This window comes from Nyctereutes procyonoides, unplaced genomic scaffold, assembly GCF_905146905.1.
Source record: "Nyctereutes procyonoides isolate TBG_1078 unplaced genomic scaffold, NYPRO_anot_genome, whole genome shotgun sequence".
Classification (NCBI taxonomy): domain Eukaryota; kingdom Metazoa; phylum Chordata; class Mammalia; order Carnivora; family Canidae; genus Nyctereutes; species Nyctereutes procyonoides.
The window spans coordinates 31,288,106-31,302,199 of NW_026575139.1; the positions used below are offsets into that span (position 1 = coordinate 31,288,106).

General features: G+C 34.5%; 1 protein-coding gene across 9 annotated transcripts in view; it reads right to left on the reverse strand.

Annotated features, from left to right (window-relative positions):
- The window catches only part of PALS1 (protein associated with LIN7 1, MAGUK p55 family member), a 74,671-nt gene that overhangs the window by 36,948 nt on the left and 23,629 nt on the right, over positions 1-14,094 (reverse strand). For 3 of the 9 annotated variants that reach the window (XM_055303891.1, XM_055303888.1, XM_055303890.1), the window contains 2 exons: positions 12,027-12,091; positions 11,051-11,577 (listed from right to left, as the gene is read on the reverse strand). In XM_055303891.1, the coding sequence (XP_055159866.1) occupies positions 11,051-11,417 (367 nt within the window). In that variant the 5' untranslated portion in view covers positions 11,418-11,577; positions 12,027-12,091. The remainder of the gene's footprint in view (positions 1-11,050; positions 11,578-12,026; positions 12,092-14,094) is intronic. The other 6 variants (XM_055303893.1, XM_055303889.1, XM_055303892.1 and 3 more) reach the window with 3 other exon arrangements.

Genomic DNA, 14,094 nt, shown 5'->3' on the forward strand with positions numbered 1-14,094 from the left:
TGAATACATTTACACAAAAACGAATAAATTTAAATAGTCCCATCACCTAGACATAACTTTTTTTTAATATCTTAGAGCATTTGTTTTCATTTAACAGTACATTTTATTTTCCCACATCACCAAATAGTCTTTTATTTTTTTATTTTTATTTTTTTTCCAAAGTCTTTTAAAAACATTATATAATGGCTCTATGATACTGTTACTTAGCTAAACCATAATTTAAATTACCATTGAAGTTGAGCATTGAGGTTGCTTCCCTCCAATTTTTTGCTACTATACGTAATAAGCATTTCAATACATAATGATCATTGCTGAATAAAAATTTGTCAGAAAGTGATGTTTTCTTAAAATAACTCTTAGAAATAGAATTTTTAGGTAAAACTCTGACATTGAAAAAACCAAACAGCTTTTCAGGGAAGTTTTACTAATTTAATTTACATTCCATTAGCAATAGTTTCACCAATATTCAACATTACAGTTTTATAAAATCAATTTACTTAATGGCAAGGGTGAGGTTTAGTCATATTTACCAGGCACTTCTTTGTGGTCTATAAAACTCTTGTGAACACGTGAGTCTCCTAAAATTATACTGAAAGTTGTGGGCATGTGTATTTGTGTGTACATGCCTGTTGATGTGCATACGAGGCATATGCATTTTTCTGGGAAAAGGTTATATCCCAAAATGGTTTAAAGTCACAGGTTGTCTCTTCCTTGCCCCTCAACAACTAGATGTGTGCGTGTGTGTACACTTTGTTACATTTGTTGGAAACAGTGTCATTTTTTTCATTTGTCTGTTAACTGTGTTTATCACAGCTTTTATTACAGAAGTTTTCAATTCTATGTTAAGAATTATCTACTTTTCTCTATGTGATTTCCATGCTTATAAACTCCTTCTGCTAGGTCATTATATATTTACCTACATTTCTTTTGGTTTCTTACAGCTTCTACTTCATAAATAACTTTAATTCACCTAAAATTTACTTTGATAAAGATTTGAGGGGGAAATTTTAACTTCACTTCTTTTCTTCCAAGTGGTCAACAATTATTCTAACACCATTTATTAAATAATCCTTACTGTTACACTGATTTATGCTACTACCAAATTCTTACATAGAACATTATCTTTTTCTAGTCCAGTGGCCTATCAGAACCACAATGTCTTATTATATAGTAGCATTACAGTCTTTCCTCATATTGATATGACAAGTACTTGTTCATTACTTTTTCAAAAACGTCTTGACCATTCTAAATGAGTTAGAATTTTTTCAAGGTACTACCCACTCTCTCCCATTCCTCCAAAAATAAAAGTCTATTGAGATACTGACTAAAATTAAACCTGTACAAGTTTGGGAAAAACTTATAGTGGATACCACTTCTTATACAATCACATGGAAAAAAAACCTCTCAGCTTAAGTCTTTTTGTTAGTTTTCTTCATATACGGTCTGCAGAAAAGCTGATTCTTTTTTTTTTAATTTTTTATTTATTTATGATAGTCACACACAGAGAGAGAGAGAGGCAGAGACACAGGCAGAGGGAGAAGCAGGCTCCATGCACCGGGAGCCTGATGTGGGATTCGATCCTGGGTCTCCAGGATCGCGCCCTGGGCCAAAGGCAGGCGCTAAACCGCTGCACCACCCAGGGATCCCAGAAAAGCTGATTCTTATACATGTATCTTATAACCTACTACTTTACAGCAGTTAAATTCTTTCATAGACTCGAATAGTTCTTCAGTAGATCCTTGAGGTTTTTTACCTCCTTCCCACAAATCAAAACAGATTTACTCCATATAAAATACACAAATATACTGCTCTTCAGTAATTTAAAATGAATATTAACTAGGAGCAAAAACTGGAAAGTCAAAACTGTCAATTGAATGACCTAAGAAACTGTGACACAGAGCTATTAAAACTTTAGATATATACAATTTTACTTGTCAAATATACTTTAGTAGAGCTGGGGGCGGGGAGAATATGGAATGTCAGATTCCATCAAATTCAAAAGAGGTTACCACAGAATTACTGAGTGTAAAGAATTCAATAGGCTTAAAGTATCTTTAGAGCAAAACAGGAAAACATTTAAATATCTTAAAAGGAAAAAGAATTATAAAAGTAACAAAGTAGTTTGTCTACAATCTTAGGACTATCTTTGACTTCACTGGGTGGATAATGAGATTACTGTTTAAAATTTTAGTAATTATTTAAAAGAGTTCAGACTGGGGTATCAGGGCAATTAGAAAAATCAAGGGCTTCAGATCTTACCACTGACTGAAATCAGTAAGCAATTTTCGTCAGCCCAAAAGATACACAGTTCTCTAATGTCTCTTCAATACTAAGGATATCTCTCTGATATACCAAAGCCACCCATAAGGATACTGCAATACTGACATTAAAAAAAAAAAAAATTCTGTTGTTGTATCTTCCAGCTATAATTACTAGTATTAATTTGGTATACTATACAGGCCTTTCACTTTAAAAAAAATGCTGATTTAACCATATAGGTCACATTGTAAATGTTGCTTTGCAATCTGATTTTCTAATTTCTTTGGAATAAATACCTAAAACTACTGGTTAGATAATAAAAACGTTTAAAACTTTGATATATATATTGACAAAGTAACTCACACTCCTACCAGTAATTAACGTGAGTGCCTATTTCTACAAACAGGCCGAAATAAGGATTATTAATTTTTCCATTGTTGGTGATCTGGTTAGGAAAAAATATATTTCTTTGCCTAGTAGTGAGGTTGAATCTATTTCCACAAAGTTAACAGTCATTTGTATTTCTCCTTTCATTTATTTTCTAATCTTTGCCTGTTTTTCTATTAGTTTTCTTTTTTTCCTTAATGACTAGTATTGATTATATAAATACCTCTGAAGTTTTATGCAAAACATTCTGAATGTAACTACCTTTTCTTGCTTTATCAGAACAATGATTTTTAATCAAAGATATTTATGAGAATTACTTTTTTTTAAAAGATTTTATTCATTTATTCATGAGAGACAGAGAGACAGAGAGACAGACAGAGAGAGAGAGAGAGAGAGAGAGGCAGAGACACAGGCAGAGGGAGAAGCAGGCTCCATGCAGGGAGCCTGACGTGGGACTTGATCCTTGGTCTCCAGGATCACGCCCTTGGCTGAAGGCGGCGCTAAACCGCTGAGCCACCGGGGCTGCCCTATGAGAACTACTACTAAGGGAACTTGCAAAGATATGTGCTGAGTTCTACCTCAAACAATCAGAATCTTCTGTGTTGTCTTACTTATGTCATTAAATATAAACATAAATACATATATATTGATTTTAAGTTTATGATAATGTACCCTTCTGGTTAAGAACCACTGACTTAAAGGCTTTATTAACACAGTCACTACAATATTTTAAGACATGATATACTTGAGACTAAGATAGTCAAACCTATTTCCTTCTATACTAAATAACCTTGACTGCTATACTGAGTTTTTGTGTCTGTTTTTTAGTTACTCTATTTCCTTGTTGGTAAATAATTTTTGTTGCCCTCTTTCTGCTTTTGTGGTAAGCACAGCAATAATTCTCATATTTAGAATATTGTAAGTATAAATTAAGATAATGTAGTCCTATGTCATAGAGAAGAATTAGGGAAAGTAAGGTAGAGTATCTCAAACTAGGAATGGCTTAGTGAGACAAGTTGAAATCAATGATCTTATTTCAGGAGATCAGTTCATAGCTGAGATACTGCTCAGATAGGAAATTTTGTGCTTAATCCAAAATGGATAGTGTAAGGAATGCAGATTCCAGAGAGAGATGAAATCTGGCCAATTTGTACATATTGAGTTCTAAAATCACAAAGACCATCTAGGACAGTTTAAAATCCAAGAGGAAAAAAAAAGCTTTCTGGACAAACTGGAAATGTTTTTCATTCAGATCTACAGGAATAGGAAAAATGTAAAGTATAATAATACAACAGAGTCCCAAAGAGGCTAATGACCTAGTACCTCCTACAAAAATAATGGGTTGTGGGAGAACCTAAGAACCTCGTCAATGCTAGAAAAACATTTAACTGGGCTTAAGGTTCAAGATTGTTAGGTTAGCATCGAGACCAACTTAAACTTGTTCATTATCATTCTTTACTTCACTCACCTCTTTGAAATTCTAGTCACGTTTTTGTTTAGTTAGTAAAAACTGTTTTCAATGAAATTATCTTACTACATTAATCCATATTGTCAGACTGAATTGAGATGACTTAAATTAAGCTTAGCTTTTAAAATTAAACATTGTCAACTATTTTTGAAAAACTACAAATATGTATTTGGCACAAATATTAGTCATTCCCATCACTGAATAGTAAGATACAGAATATCCTATTATGTGCATATATACAGGATTTTATTGAATCCTCCTAAAAACCCTAAGAAACATTTCCCAATTTAAAAAACAACCCCAGGGCAGCCCTGGTGGCTCAGCGGTTTAGCGCCGCCTTCAGCCCAGCGCGTGATTCTGGAGACCTGAGATAGAGTCCAATGTCGGGCTCCCTGCATGGAGCCTGCTTCTCCCTCTGCCTGTGTCTCTGCCTCTGTGTGTGTGTCTCATGAATAAATAAATAAATAAATATAAATAAATAAAACCCCAAACCCTCCAAACTAGAGAAACCCATAACTCAGATCAAATCTCAAGAAAATAAAGCCATACACAAAAAAACAGCACCCAGATGAAGAATTCGTTTCTTCAAACTTCTAAGGCAGTGCTTTTCTGCCAACCATGGGAATAAAAAAAGATAAAATTTTCTCTCTCTCTCTCTTTTTTTTTTTTTTGCAGATTCTAGGGCTTGATTATGCTGTTTATCTGTTCTGGAAAAGCTGTCTTTCTGCCCAATACAGGAGCATGTAATATACACAGGCCAGTATTTAGAGGAGCTTATACATTCCTACCATGTATCCTTAAAAGGAATTTTCTCTAGTTAACTGTTTGCACCTTCATACATATAATGCATGTGTTTTATTCACCCTCCAAATGCTACTTTCATAATATCATGCAGGAAAGCTTCTCAAAATACTCTCATCCTTCACATCTACATGTTTCCATCAAGAATGTTTAGTGAATAAGTAGAAAAGATTAAATTAGCAGATATTCAGTGAATTTTTACAACTTCATTAAATATATGTAGATTGTCTAGAAGACATGGACTAAACTATATGTAGTTGAAACAAATGAGTATTTAAAAGAGAATACAAAATACTCATACAAACCCTATGATGAAATTAGTGTTTTTTAATAAATAGGCTTATCAACTTAAAAGACATTAAAAATGATGCTGCCTCTGTCCAGTAAGTTTTAAAATCACAAAGAAAGCAATAGACACCTACAGCATTAGTCTTAAGATTCTGATCATAATAAATGAAATTAATTCAGTGTTTACTCAGTTCTTTACTAGAAAATTCTCAATGTAATTTTGACAAAGGGTGTTTTCTTTGATATTAAGATTGAGGTCTAATTAAAAATTATTGTGGGTAACATCAGCTTATTAGCGACTCTCACTGTGACGCGCATTCTCACTCACATTTTAGTTTCATATAAAAATTCTTAATTTCAAAGAATATTTAGTTGTACATTAAAAAACCCTTTGATCACTTATTATACATCTTTTTAATTTTTTTAAAGGATTTTATTTATTTATTCATGAGAGACACACACACACACAGAGGTAGAAAAGGTAGAAGGAGAAGCAGGCTCCATGCAGGGAGCCTGACATGGAACTCGATCCTGGGTCTCCAAGATCATGCCCTGGACTGAAGGTGGCACTAAACCGCTGAGCCACGCGGGCTACCCTCTTTTTAAATTTTTTAAAGATTTTATTTATTTATTTGAGAGACAGAGAGCACCAATGGGGGAGGGGCAGAGGGAGAGGAGCAAGCAGCTTCTCCATGGAGTGGGAGCCTGATGCAGGGCTCAATCCCAGAACCCTGAGATCATGACCTGAATCGAAGTCCGATCCTTAACCGACTGAGCCACCCAGGCACCCCTATACTGTACATCTTTAAAACACTTTAACAAATGCTTCTTATCCAAGAACAATTAATTTTGTGTAACTTAAAGCTACTTAAGTTCTTCTGTACAATTCCAGAAGGAATTTTAAAAATCCAATCAGATGCAACTAAATCATCCTGTCAAATATGAACACTCTTCTGTAGTTATCAATGAAGATACACAATAAAGAGAGGATAGAATTCAGAGAATAGAAATTCCCTTCCCCTCTCATAAAAAGACACAACAGGGGATTCCTGGGTGGCGCAGCGGTTTATCGCCTGCCTTTGGCCCAGGGCGCGATCCTGGAGACCCGGGATCGAATCCCACGTCGGGCTCCCGGTGCATGGAGCCTGCTTCTCCCTCTGCCTGTGTCTCTGCCTCTCTCTGTGTGTGCTATCATAAAAAAAAAAAAAAAAAAAGACACAACAGGAAACACAAGGAGAAAGAACCACATGGACAGAAAAATAGTATATGAAGAATCACAGGACTAGAAAGAAAACATGAACACAGTGCAGAGAGGGGAGTGGACAAAGAGAGTACTGCAGCAGAGATGTAAACACAATAAGGCAGGACAAAGGGAGGGCAGAAAAGGGACACTGTAGAGAAGGCAAAGGCAAACATAGCAAATCTGATAAATTCCAGTCTGCTATAGCTTTCCTACAAGAAAGTCTTTATATCCAGTTGTTTTTTTTTTTGTCGCAGTTGGATCTATTTTTCTTGCTTGATATTCAGTAGAAATTGTTTTAAGTTCCCATTATTTTCTCTAACATTTCTTATAACATATTATTTATGGTTAAGAGGACACATTATCTAAAAGAAAAATTACTTACATTTGGCATTAGAATACAATTATAATCAGATAAATACAAATAAATACAAATACACATAAATCCACAAATCTACCCCTTGAACCCTCTTCTTTCCCCTTGGCCCCCTCCTGGTAGCCTAAAATGTAAAAGAATGAAGATTTAAATTAGGCAACAGAAAGCAATAACCAAGAGTTGCTCTATCTGAAATTCTATCTTCAAATACCCAAGACACTAGACAGCCATATGGAAGAATTTTTTTGGCTTTAAGGGTAAACAATAAGATTACTCAAGGAAGCTAAGGAATCTCCATCTCTGGAGAACTTTCAAAGTAATGGTGATAATCATCTACCCAGGATTAGCTTTGCTTATTTTACTTGTGCTATCATTTACCCTACATAAAGAGATATGTAGCATTAAAATTTTTCTAGCATTAAAGATTTTCCATTTCATTGCTTAAATAATACATATTTCTTTAATCTATCCTCAGAAATTTCTAGATTTCAACCAACTTTATGACTTTTTCTTCTTTTCTCCTAAACTGGACAAACTGAATGTTCAGATAAGGACCTTAATTAATATTTCTGAGTATGTGGAAATTATATCAGTTTCCAGTATACCTATCTGCTGAATCAAAATGAGAACACTCATTCAGGAAATCTTTGCTTAAACAGAGATAGACTTTTTCTTTTTTTCTTCCAAATTTAAGAACATAAAATTCAGATCTTTGAATTTTGGTTGGCAGCGGACAAAATCAAAATAAAACTTTTAAAAAAAGACTTTATTTATTTATTCATGACAGAGGCAGAGACACAGGCAGAGGGAGAAGCAGGTTCCCTGTGGGGAACCCAATGTGGGACTCGATCCCAGGACCCCGGGATCACAACCTGAGCCAAAGGTAAAGTTTATCACAATCTAGTAAAATTCCAGGATATCCCACAGTCAGTTGGAAGTCAAATAATAACAGAAATGTAGAAGATATATTTTACTTTGTAACGTTGTTGACTTTATAGCTGAATATTCAGAGACGTAGCAAAAATATGTAGACATTAATCAAGGCTGAAACATGCTAATCTAATGAATTATTTTATTCATCCTAGTTTTATGCCCCTTGGCATACCTTTTATCTTCACACTAATAGCATCTGGTGTGAATCAGAAAGTCCCTAATCACAAATTTCAAGCGTCTCCTTATTATCCACAAAACAAAGAGCTCACCCCGGGTAGGTGGGTGTGCCTTTCCTAAGGTCTCTTCATATATGATAGATGACAGTGTTTCCTACTTTATTCCCTTTGAATATTCTACTATATTTACTTGTCTGGCCCAAAATTACTTCTATATGAATACAAAATAAAAAACAGGGATCCCTGGGTGGCGCAGCGGTTTGGCGCCTGCCTTTGGCCCAGGGCGCGATCCTGGAGACCCGGGATCGAATCCCACATCGGGCTCCCGGTGCATGGAGCCTGCTTCTCCCTCTGCCTGTGTCTCTGCCTCTCTCTCTCTCTCTCTGTGACTATCCTAAGTAAATAAAAATTAAAAAAAAAAATTAAAAAAAAGATACAAGCTTTAAAAAAAAAAATTTTAAAAAATAAAAAACAGTGGCACCTGTAATCTAGAGGTATCTGAACATGATTCCATTCTACCTTCACTGTACTTTTATCTGCTACCTTATTTTCTCAGAATTTCCCTCACAAAGTAGTTTGGTTTGCTTATGAAAGAGATCAAGACAATGAGATTTTATTTGAAGCAAAGCAAGGTTTAATAACTCATGCCAATTTTAAGGAATGCTTCTCTAATATATCAAAATTCTTATAATTTATAATACTAATATTATTTATTTGAAATTAAATTCCCACATCACTATTTTCTAATTTTTCGTAAGATTCTGACTGCTTTAAACAAGTTCAGTTCTTCCTTTCAGAATATTTTCTATCACTCCATCCCTGAACTTCTATTATTAAATAGTGCCTAATTTATAAACCCTTTATTAAAAACCACTACTCAAAATATCCAACCTTCCCATCATATTTTCAATTCTTAAAATAGATTTTCTCTACTCACAGATAAATGATGATGTATCATTGGAAACTGATGGCTCCCTCTCAAAGAAATAAATTAGTTGTTGCATCCTTCCCTCATTTAAAATAAGGTGGCTGTTTCTGGCTGTGAAAAAGGCTGAGAAGTTGCCTCTGGCATGATTTTATTAATCAAAATACTGGCAGGGAGACACAACTTTAAGGGAGTACTTCTGTTGTAATTTGATGTGTTAGCAAATTATGTGCAGGAAAAAAAAATGTTTGGTACAAAGCTATTACACTTCATTTTAAAATGAAAACTTAAAACTCAGTATATCCAAAAATGAAGCTTTGACTGGCAATAACAACTTTATGATTTACGCTAACTTTTCATGTTTCCTATAATTAAACATATTTGAGGTTGAGTCTATCAACATTAAATCATTACTTGTTTCTCAAAATACTAAATATTCTCCTATTCAAAAATTGAATTAGATATGTTACATTTTTTTTTTAAGATTTATTTGAGAGAGAGAAAGAGCACACAAGTGGGAGGGGCAGAGTAAAAGGGAGAGAGAATCTCAAGCAGACTCTGTGCTAAGTGTGGAGCTGGATGCAGGGCTCTATCTCAAGACTCTGGGATTACAACCTGAGCCAAAACTGAGAGTTGGACGCGTAACCAACTGTGCCATGGGGGTGCCCCTGGTACTATATTTTGAATTACTTTAAAACAAAATATGTAAAACACCCTTAAATTCAAGGATTGCACAAGGGTATTTTTGAAAACCGCAGTGGATTGCAAGCTGGAAGAAAATATAGCTGTCCTTTAACCTACATTTGTAGAAAAGTTAGGCAAGCAACATATAAACAGAAATAGGAAAGAGCAAAAATTTGAGAGAAATGGTCTCCAATCTTCCATACTTAGGCAACATATATATATGTTTCACTAAAGTGAATCTGGCTTAAGCTGTATTTATTTATTTACTGAGATTACATGAATATTATCTATTAGATGGGCATTTATGCCCGATCCAAGTAAAGCAAATGGGCAAATACACTCATTTTAAAGAAATTTAATTTAAAAAAAAATAAATTAATTAAAGGAAAAATCAATCCAGGCTTGGGTTGGATATATTACAATGTAATCATTCTCCAAGTCAGATATTTACAAGAATATTTTAATAAAAAACAATGGAGTGGTGGGAGATGAGGGCCAGTAAGAGGCAAATGGGAATTAAATATTTTTACTCTAACAAAACTGTTTGGGGGGCCTCTGCTGGTTAAGCATACACCTTTGGCTCAGGTCATGATCCCAGGGTCCTGGGATTGAGCCCATATTGGGCTCTCTGCTCAACTGGAGTCTGTTTTTCCTCTCCTTCTGCCATTCCCCCTGCTTGTGCTCTCTCATTCTCTCTTTCCAATAAACAAATAAAACCCTAAAAAAAAAAAACAAAAAACCTCTTTGGAAAAAAGATTAAAAAGAAGAAGAACTAGAGCTGTTCATATGACATCATATACATAAAACATGGTCAAAATTTCCAAATTCCATTCTGTGAAAAAAAAACAAAAAAACTAGCGCCATGAGAGTTTTTTTTTTTTTAAGATTTTATTTATTTATTCATGACAGAGAGAGAGAGAGAGAGAGAGGCAGAGACACAGGCAGAGGTAGGAGCAGGCTCCCAGCAAGGAGCCAGACGTGGGACTCAATATAGGGACTCCAGGACCATGCCCTCAGCTGAAGGCAGACACTCAACCGCTGAGGCACCCAGGTGTCCCAGCTCTAGTTCTTCATATTGACAGTCATTAATGAAAGAAAATCAAATAGATTACCAAATCTACAGATATTAATTTCATTATAATTTTATAAACTTCAAGGAAATCAGAAATTCAAATCTGAAAACTGCTTTTCAGTAATTTTGGTATAAGAGTTTGAAATAAAAGGTGAATTTCAAGGCAATAAATGTTATCATACATGTAGAAATTTTTAATTCAAAGATTGTATCTAAAAATCATGTTGTAGTGACTGAATAAACTATACGCTTTAGCTCTACGTGACTAAAAGTAAACAATGATGGTTGGTTATGTGGCCTTTGCAAGAAAAGAACTTATCTTGGTCTGAAATCAAACTGCTATTACTTACATTCTCTTATACTCCTCTTCCTTCCTGTATACATTTATGTTAAGGCAAGAGAAACAAAAGTATTTTCTATTATACTGCTGTATATACTTACCTAATATTTTCACAGCATAATGAGGACTTTCTAAGACAATTCCTTCCTCTGTATCAAATATAGGGTTATCTATTCCAGTCTTTGGAGGAATTTGGGCTAGTTTCTTAAGTCTCATGGAAGAATTAAGGTCAAGTTCTTGTTTTTTCCCTTCTTCCTCTCTCCTACGCCTCATGTCTTCCTGTTGTTGCCGAATACGCTCCAACTGTGCACTTCGACGTACTGGCATCATCCTGGTGCCCAAATCTCCGGGGCAGTCAACAGCCATCTCTCGATGCTTCTGATGTTCCTCTGGTGATGCAAGATCAACATTTTTTACTTCGTTGTCTGATTCCTCAGTAACATGCCCATTCATATGGGATGTTGTCATGGTTATCTATAAAAACCTGTACCACTTTTTATAAATCAATTTCTCCTATAAAGCCAATATCTTGATTCTGTAGTATAAAATCCATGTTACTTCAAAAAACAAAAACAAAAAACTTCTCACATCACATAATAATGCTATGAAATGTATCCATGAAGGAAATCTAAGGGGGAAAGATGGGGAAAAAAAGTATAAGAATTACAATATAAAAGTAGATTTTACACAGCCCACTTCTAATCTACACACAATATACCATCTCTTAAGTGTACAACATTATTTGGCTACATAGATTAAGTACTTTTGTTTTATTTTACAAATAATGCTGAGGAAATCAAGTTACTAACAAAAATCCCCTCCCAAGAATTTGAAGCATACTGTTTAATCCTATAGTTGAGAAAAACCATGTATTGGAAAGTTTAGCAAAGAGGGAAAGTAAGAAAATTTTAGGTACCACTCTAGTAGAGAATAGGTTGCTTAAGGTATAAAGATGTTTTGATAATCTTTGTATAGTTGTGTCAACACAGTACTTTACACTCAATACATGAGATTGAAATAGTTTCCTAGTTAACTGCTAAAGAAACTGGCATATAGCAAGCCATGTTGGTGGCTCACCTGAGATTAAGGTAGTATTGTGGGGGACAATTCACTTTTAGGAGTTTATGAGATGCAGGAGATACCTAATGAAAAAGAAATTTTAATTAGCAGCTAAGGCATCTATAGGATAAAACCACATTAAGTGAGAAAAAGGCTGTGGGTTATTAGTCTTTATAACCAGTCACCTTAAAAAAAGAATTAAGGGTGCCTAGGTGGCTCAAATGGTTCAGTGTCTGCCTTTGGCTAAGGTCATGACCTTGGGATCCTGGGATATTGAGTCCGGCATCTTCGGACTCCCTGCTGAGTAGGGAGTTGACATCTCCTTCTGGTCCTCCCTGCTGCTCGTGCTCTTTCAAACAAATAAAATCTTTGAAAAAATTTTTTAAAAAGAATTAAGATTAATTCCTAATGAGGATTCATTCAGAAAATAGTAGTATCTGTTACCACTCAAAAAAATCTTTATTAAAGTTACACTCCACAGCAAATAATATATTGGACTTAGAGACCAGAAACTGAATTTTAATTCTGGTTCTGCGACTTCTTCTGGTTTTATGATTTAAGACTAGTCAGGTTCTATCTCTGAATATCAGATTCCTTTGGAAAATTTATTCATAGGCTTGTTCTGAGTTTTTTGTTGTTGTTCTCAGTTTTAAGCGAGATGCTGTATGCAAGTTTTAAAACTAAAAAATACATGTATGTATATTAATTGTTAGTATTAATTTGATTCTATTTTAAAAATTCAGTATTAACCTGATTCTCCTATTTTAAAAATCCTTCAAAATATTTTTATGTCATTTTTAAAAAAGATTTATTTATTTTAGAGAGAAAGTAGCATCCGTTGAGGGGAGGATCAGAGGGAAAGAAGTGGACTTCAGGCTGAGTGCACAGCCCCACTGAGAGCCAATCCCACGACCACAAGACCATGACCCAAGCCAAAATGAGGAGTGGGGCACCCAACTGACTGAGCCACCTAGGTTCCCCACGTATTTTAGACAAGAAAAATATTTTACTGGATGACAAAGGCTTTTCATCAAGCCATTTCTTATGTGTAAGTAAGCAGATTGTTTATTTATGTGTAAACCCACACAGTAAATCTAATTAGTCTTCTCTGTTCAAGACTTTAAAAATATTTACAATAATAAACCCACTATGTCCTTGAGTTGAGCATCACTTCAGTAAATTGGCTAGAGCATATGCCAACTCAGCAAAAGCTGAGTTTTTAGATAATATTCCTAAAAGCCAGCCAATCTTCACTCAAACAAATATCTTGTCACAGACTTCTTTAAACCACCTAGATTGAGAGGAAAACCATTAGACCAACAGGAAGGAAGACAGGTGCCAGCTACATAAGCCACTAACATTACATTCTCACAAGAATTTTGGTAGATTTTTCTGTCTTGTATCCAAATTTTAACTTCTCTATTTATAACTATGTGAGCTACATGTAAATAACTTATTTATAATTGGATTGCTTTATTTTTCAGTAAACTGAGAACTATCAGTATTATATTAGGCTATTAAGTTTTATATATTGATTATACATAATGCAAATTCAGCTTATTTAATGTTCTCACTGTAAGTAAGCAGAAATGTATGTGGAAATTACTGTAGTGCTATGCTTAATTTTGATTTGAAAAATCTAGGAGTATATATTTTCAGAAAATTAAAACTCTCACCTTTCTCCAATTACAATATTTACTGGGTATTATTTAATGATGAGTAATGTACTTTTTACCTTATATGCTAGTCTACAAAATTATGATCTGAAATTAAAACTCCCAGCTTAAAAACTAAGGCTATGTCTCCATAGTCACTATAATAGATCATGGGAGGGGGGAATTACAGCTCGTGCAAAAGAGACCGAGCCAGCTGATCTGGGTCAGAACTTTTATGCTTGGACTATTATCATGCTTGTCTTTCTGGATCTAGTCTTTTACTCTCAGAAAAATTTCTGCAACCTGATATTAATCTGCTTAAAATTCCATTTTGGTCATTTTCCTTGGAGTGTTCACAGTGTACTGGGAAAGACAGCAAAGAAAATGAAACATTATTCTTCCCCAGCTGGTTTCTTCTCATTAGATTCTAA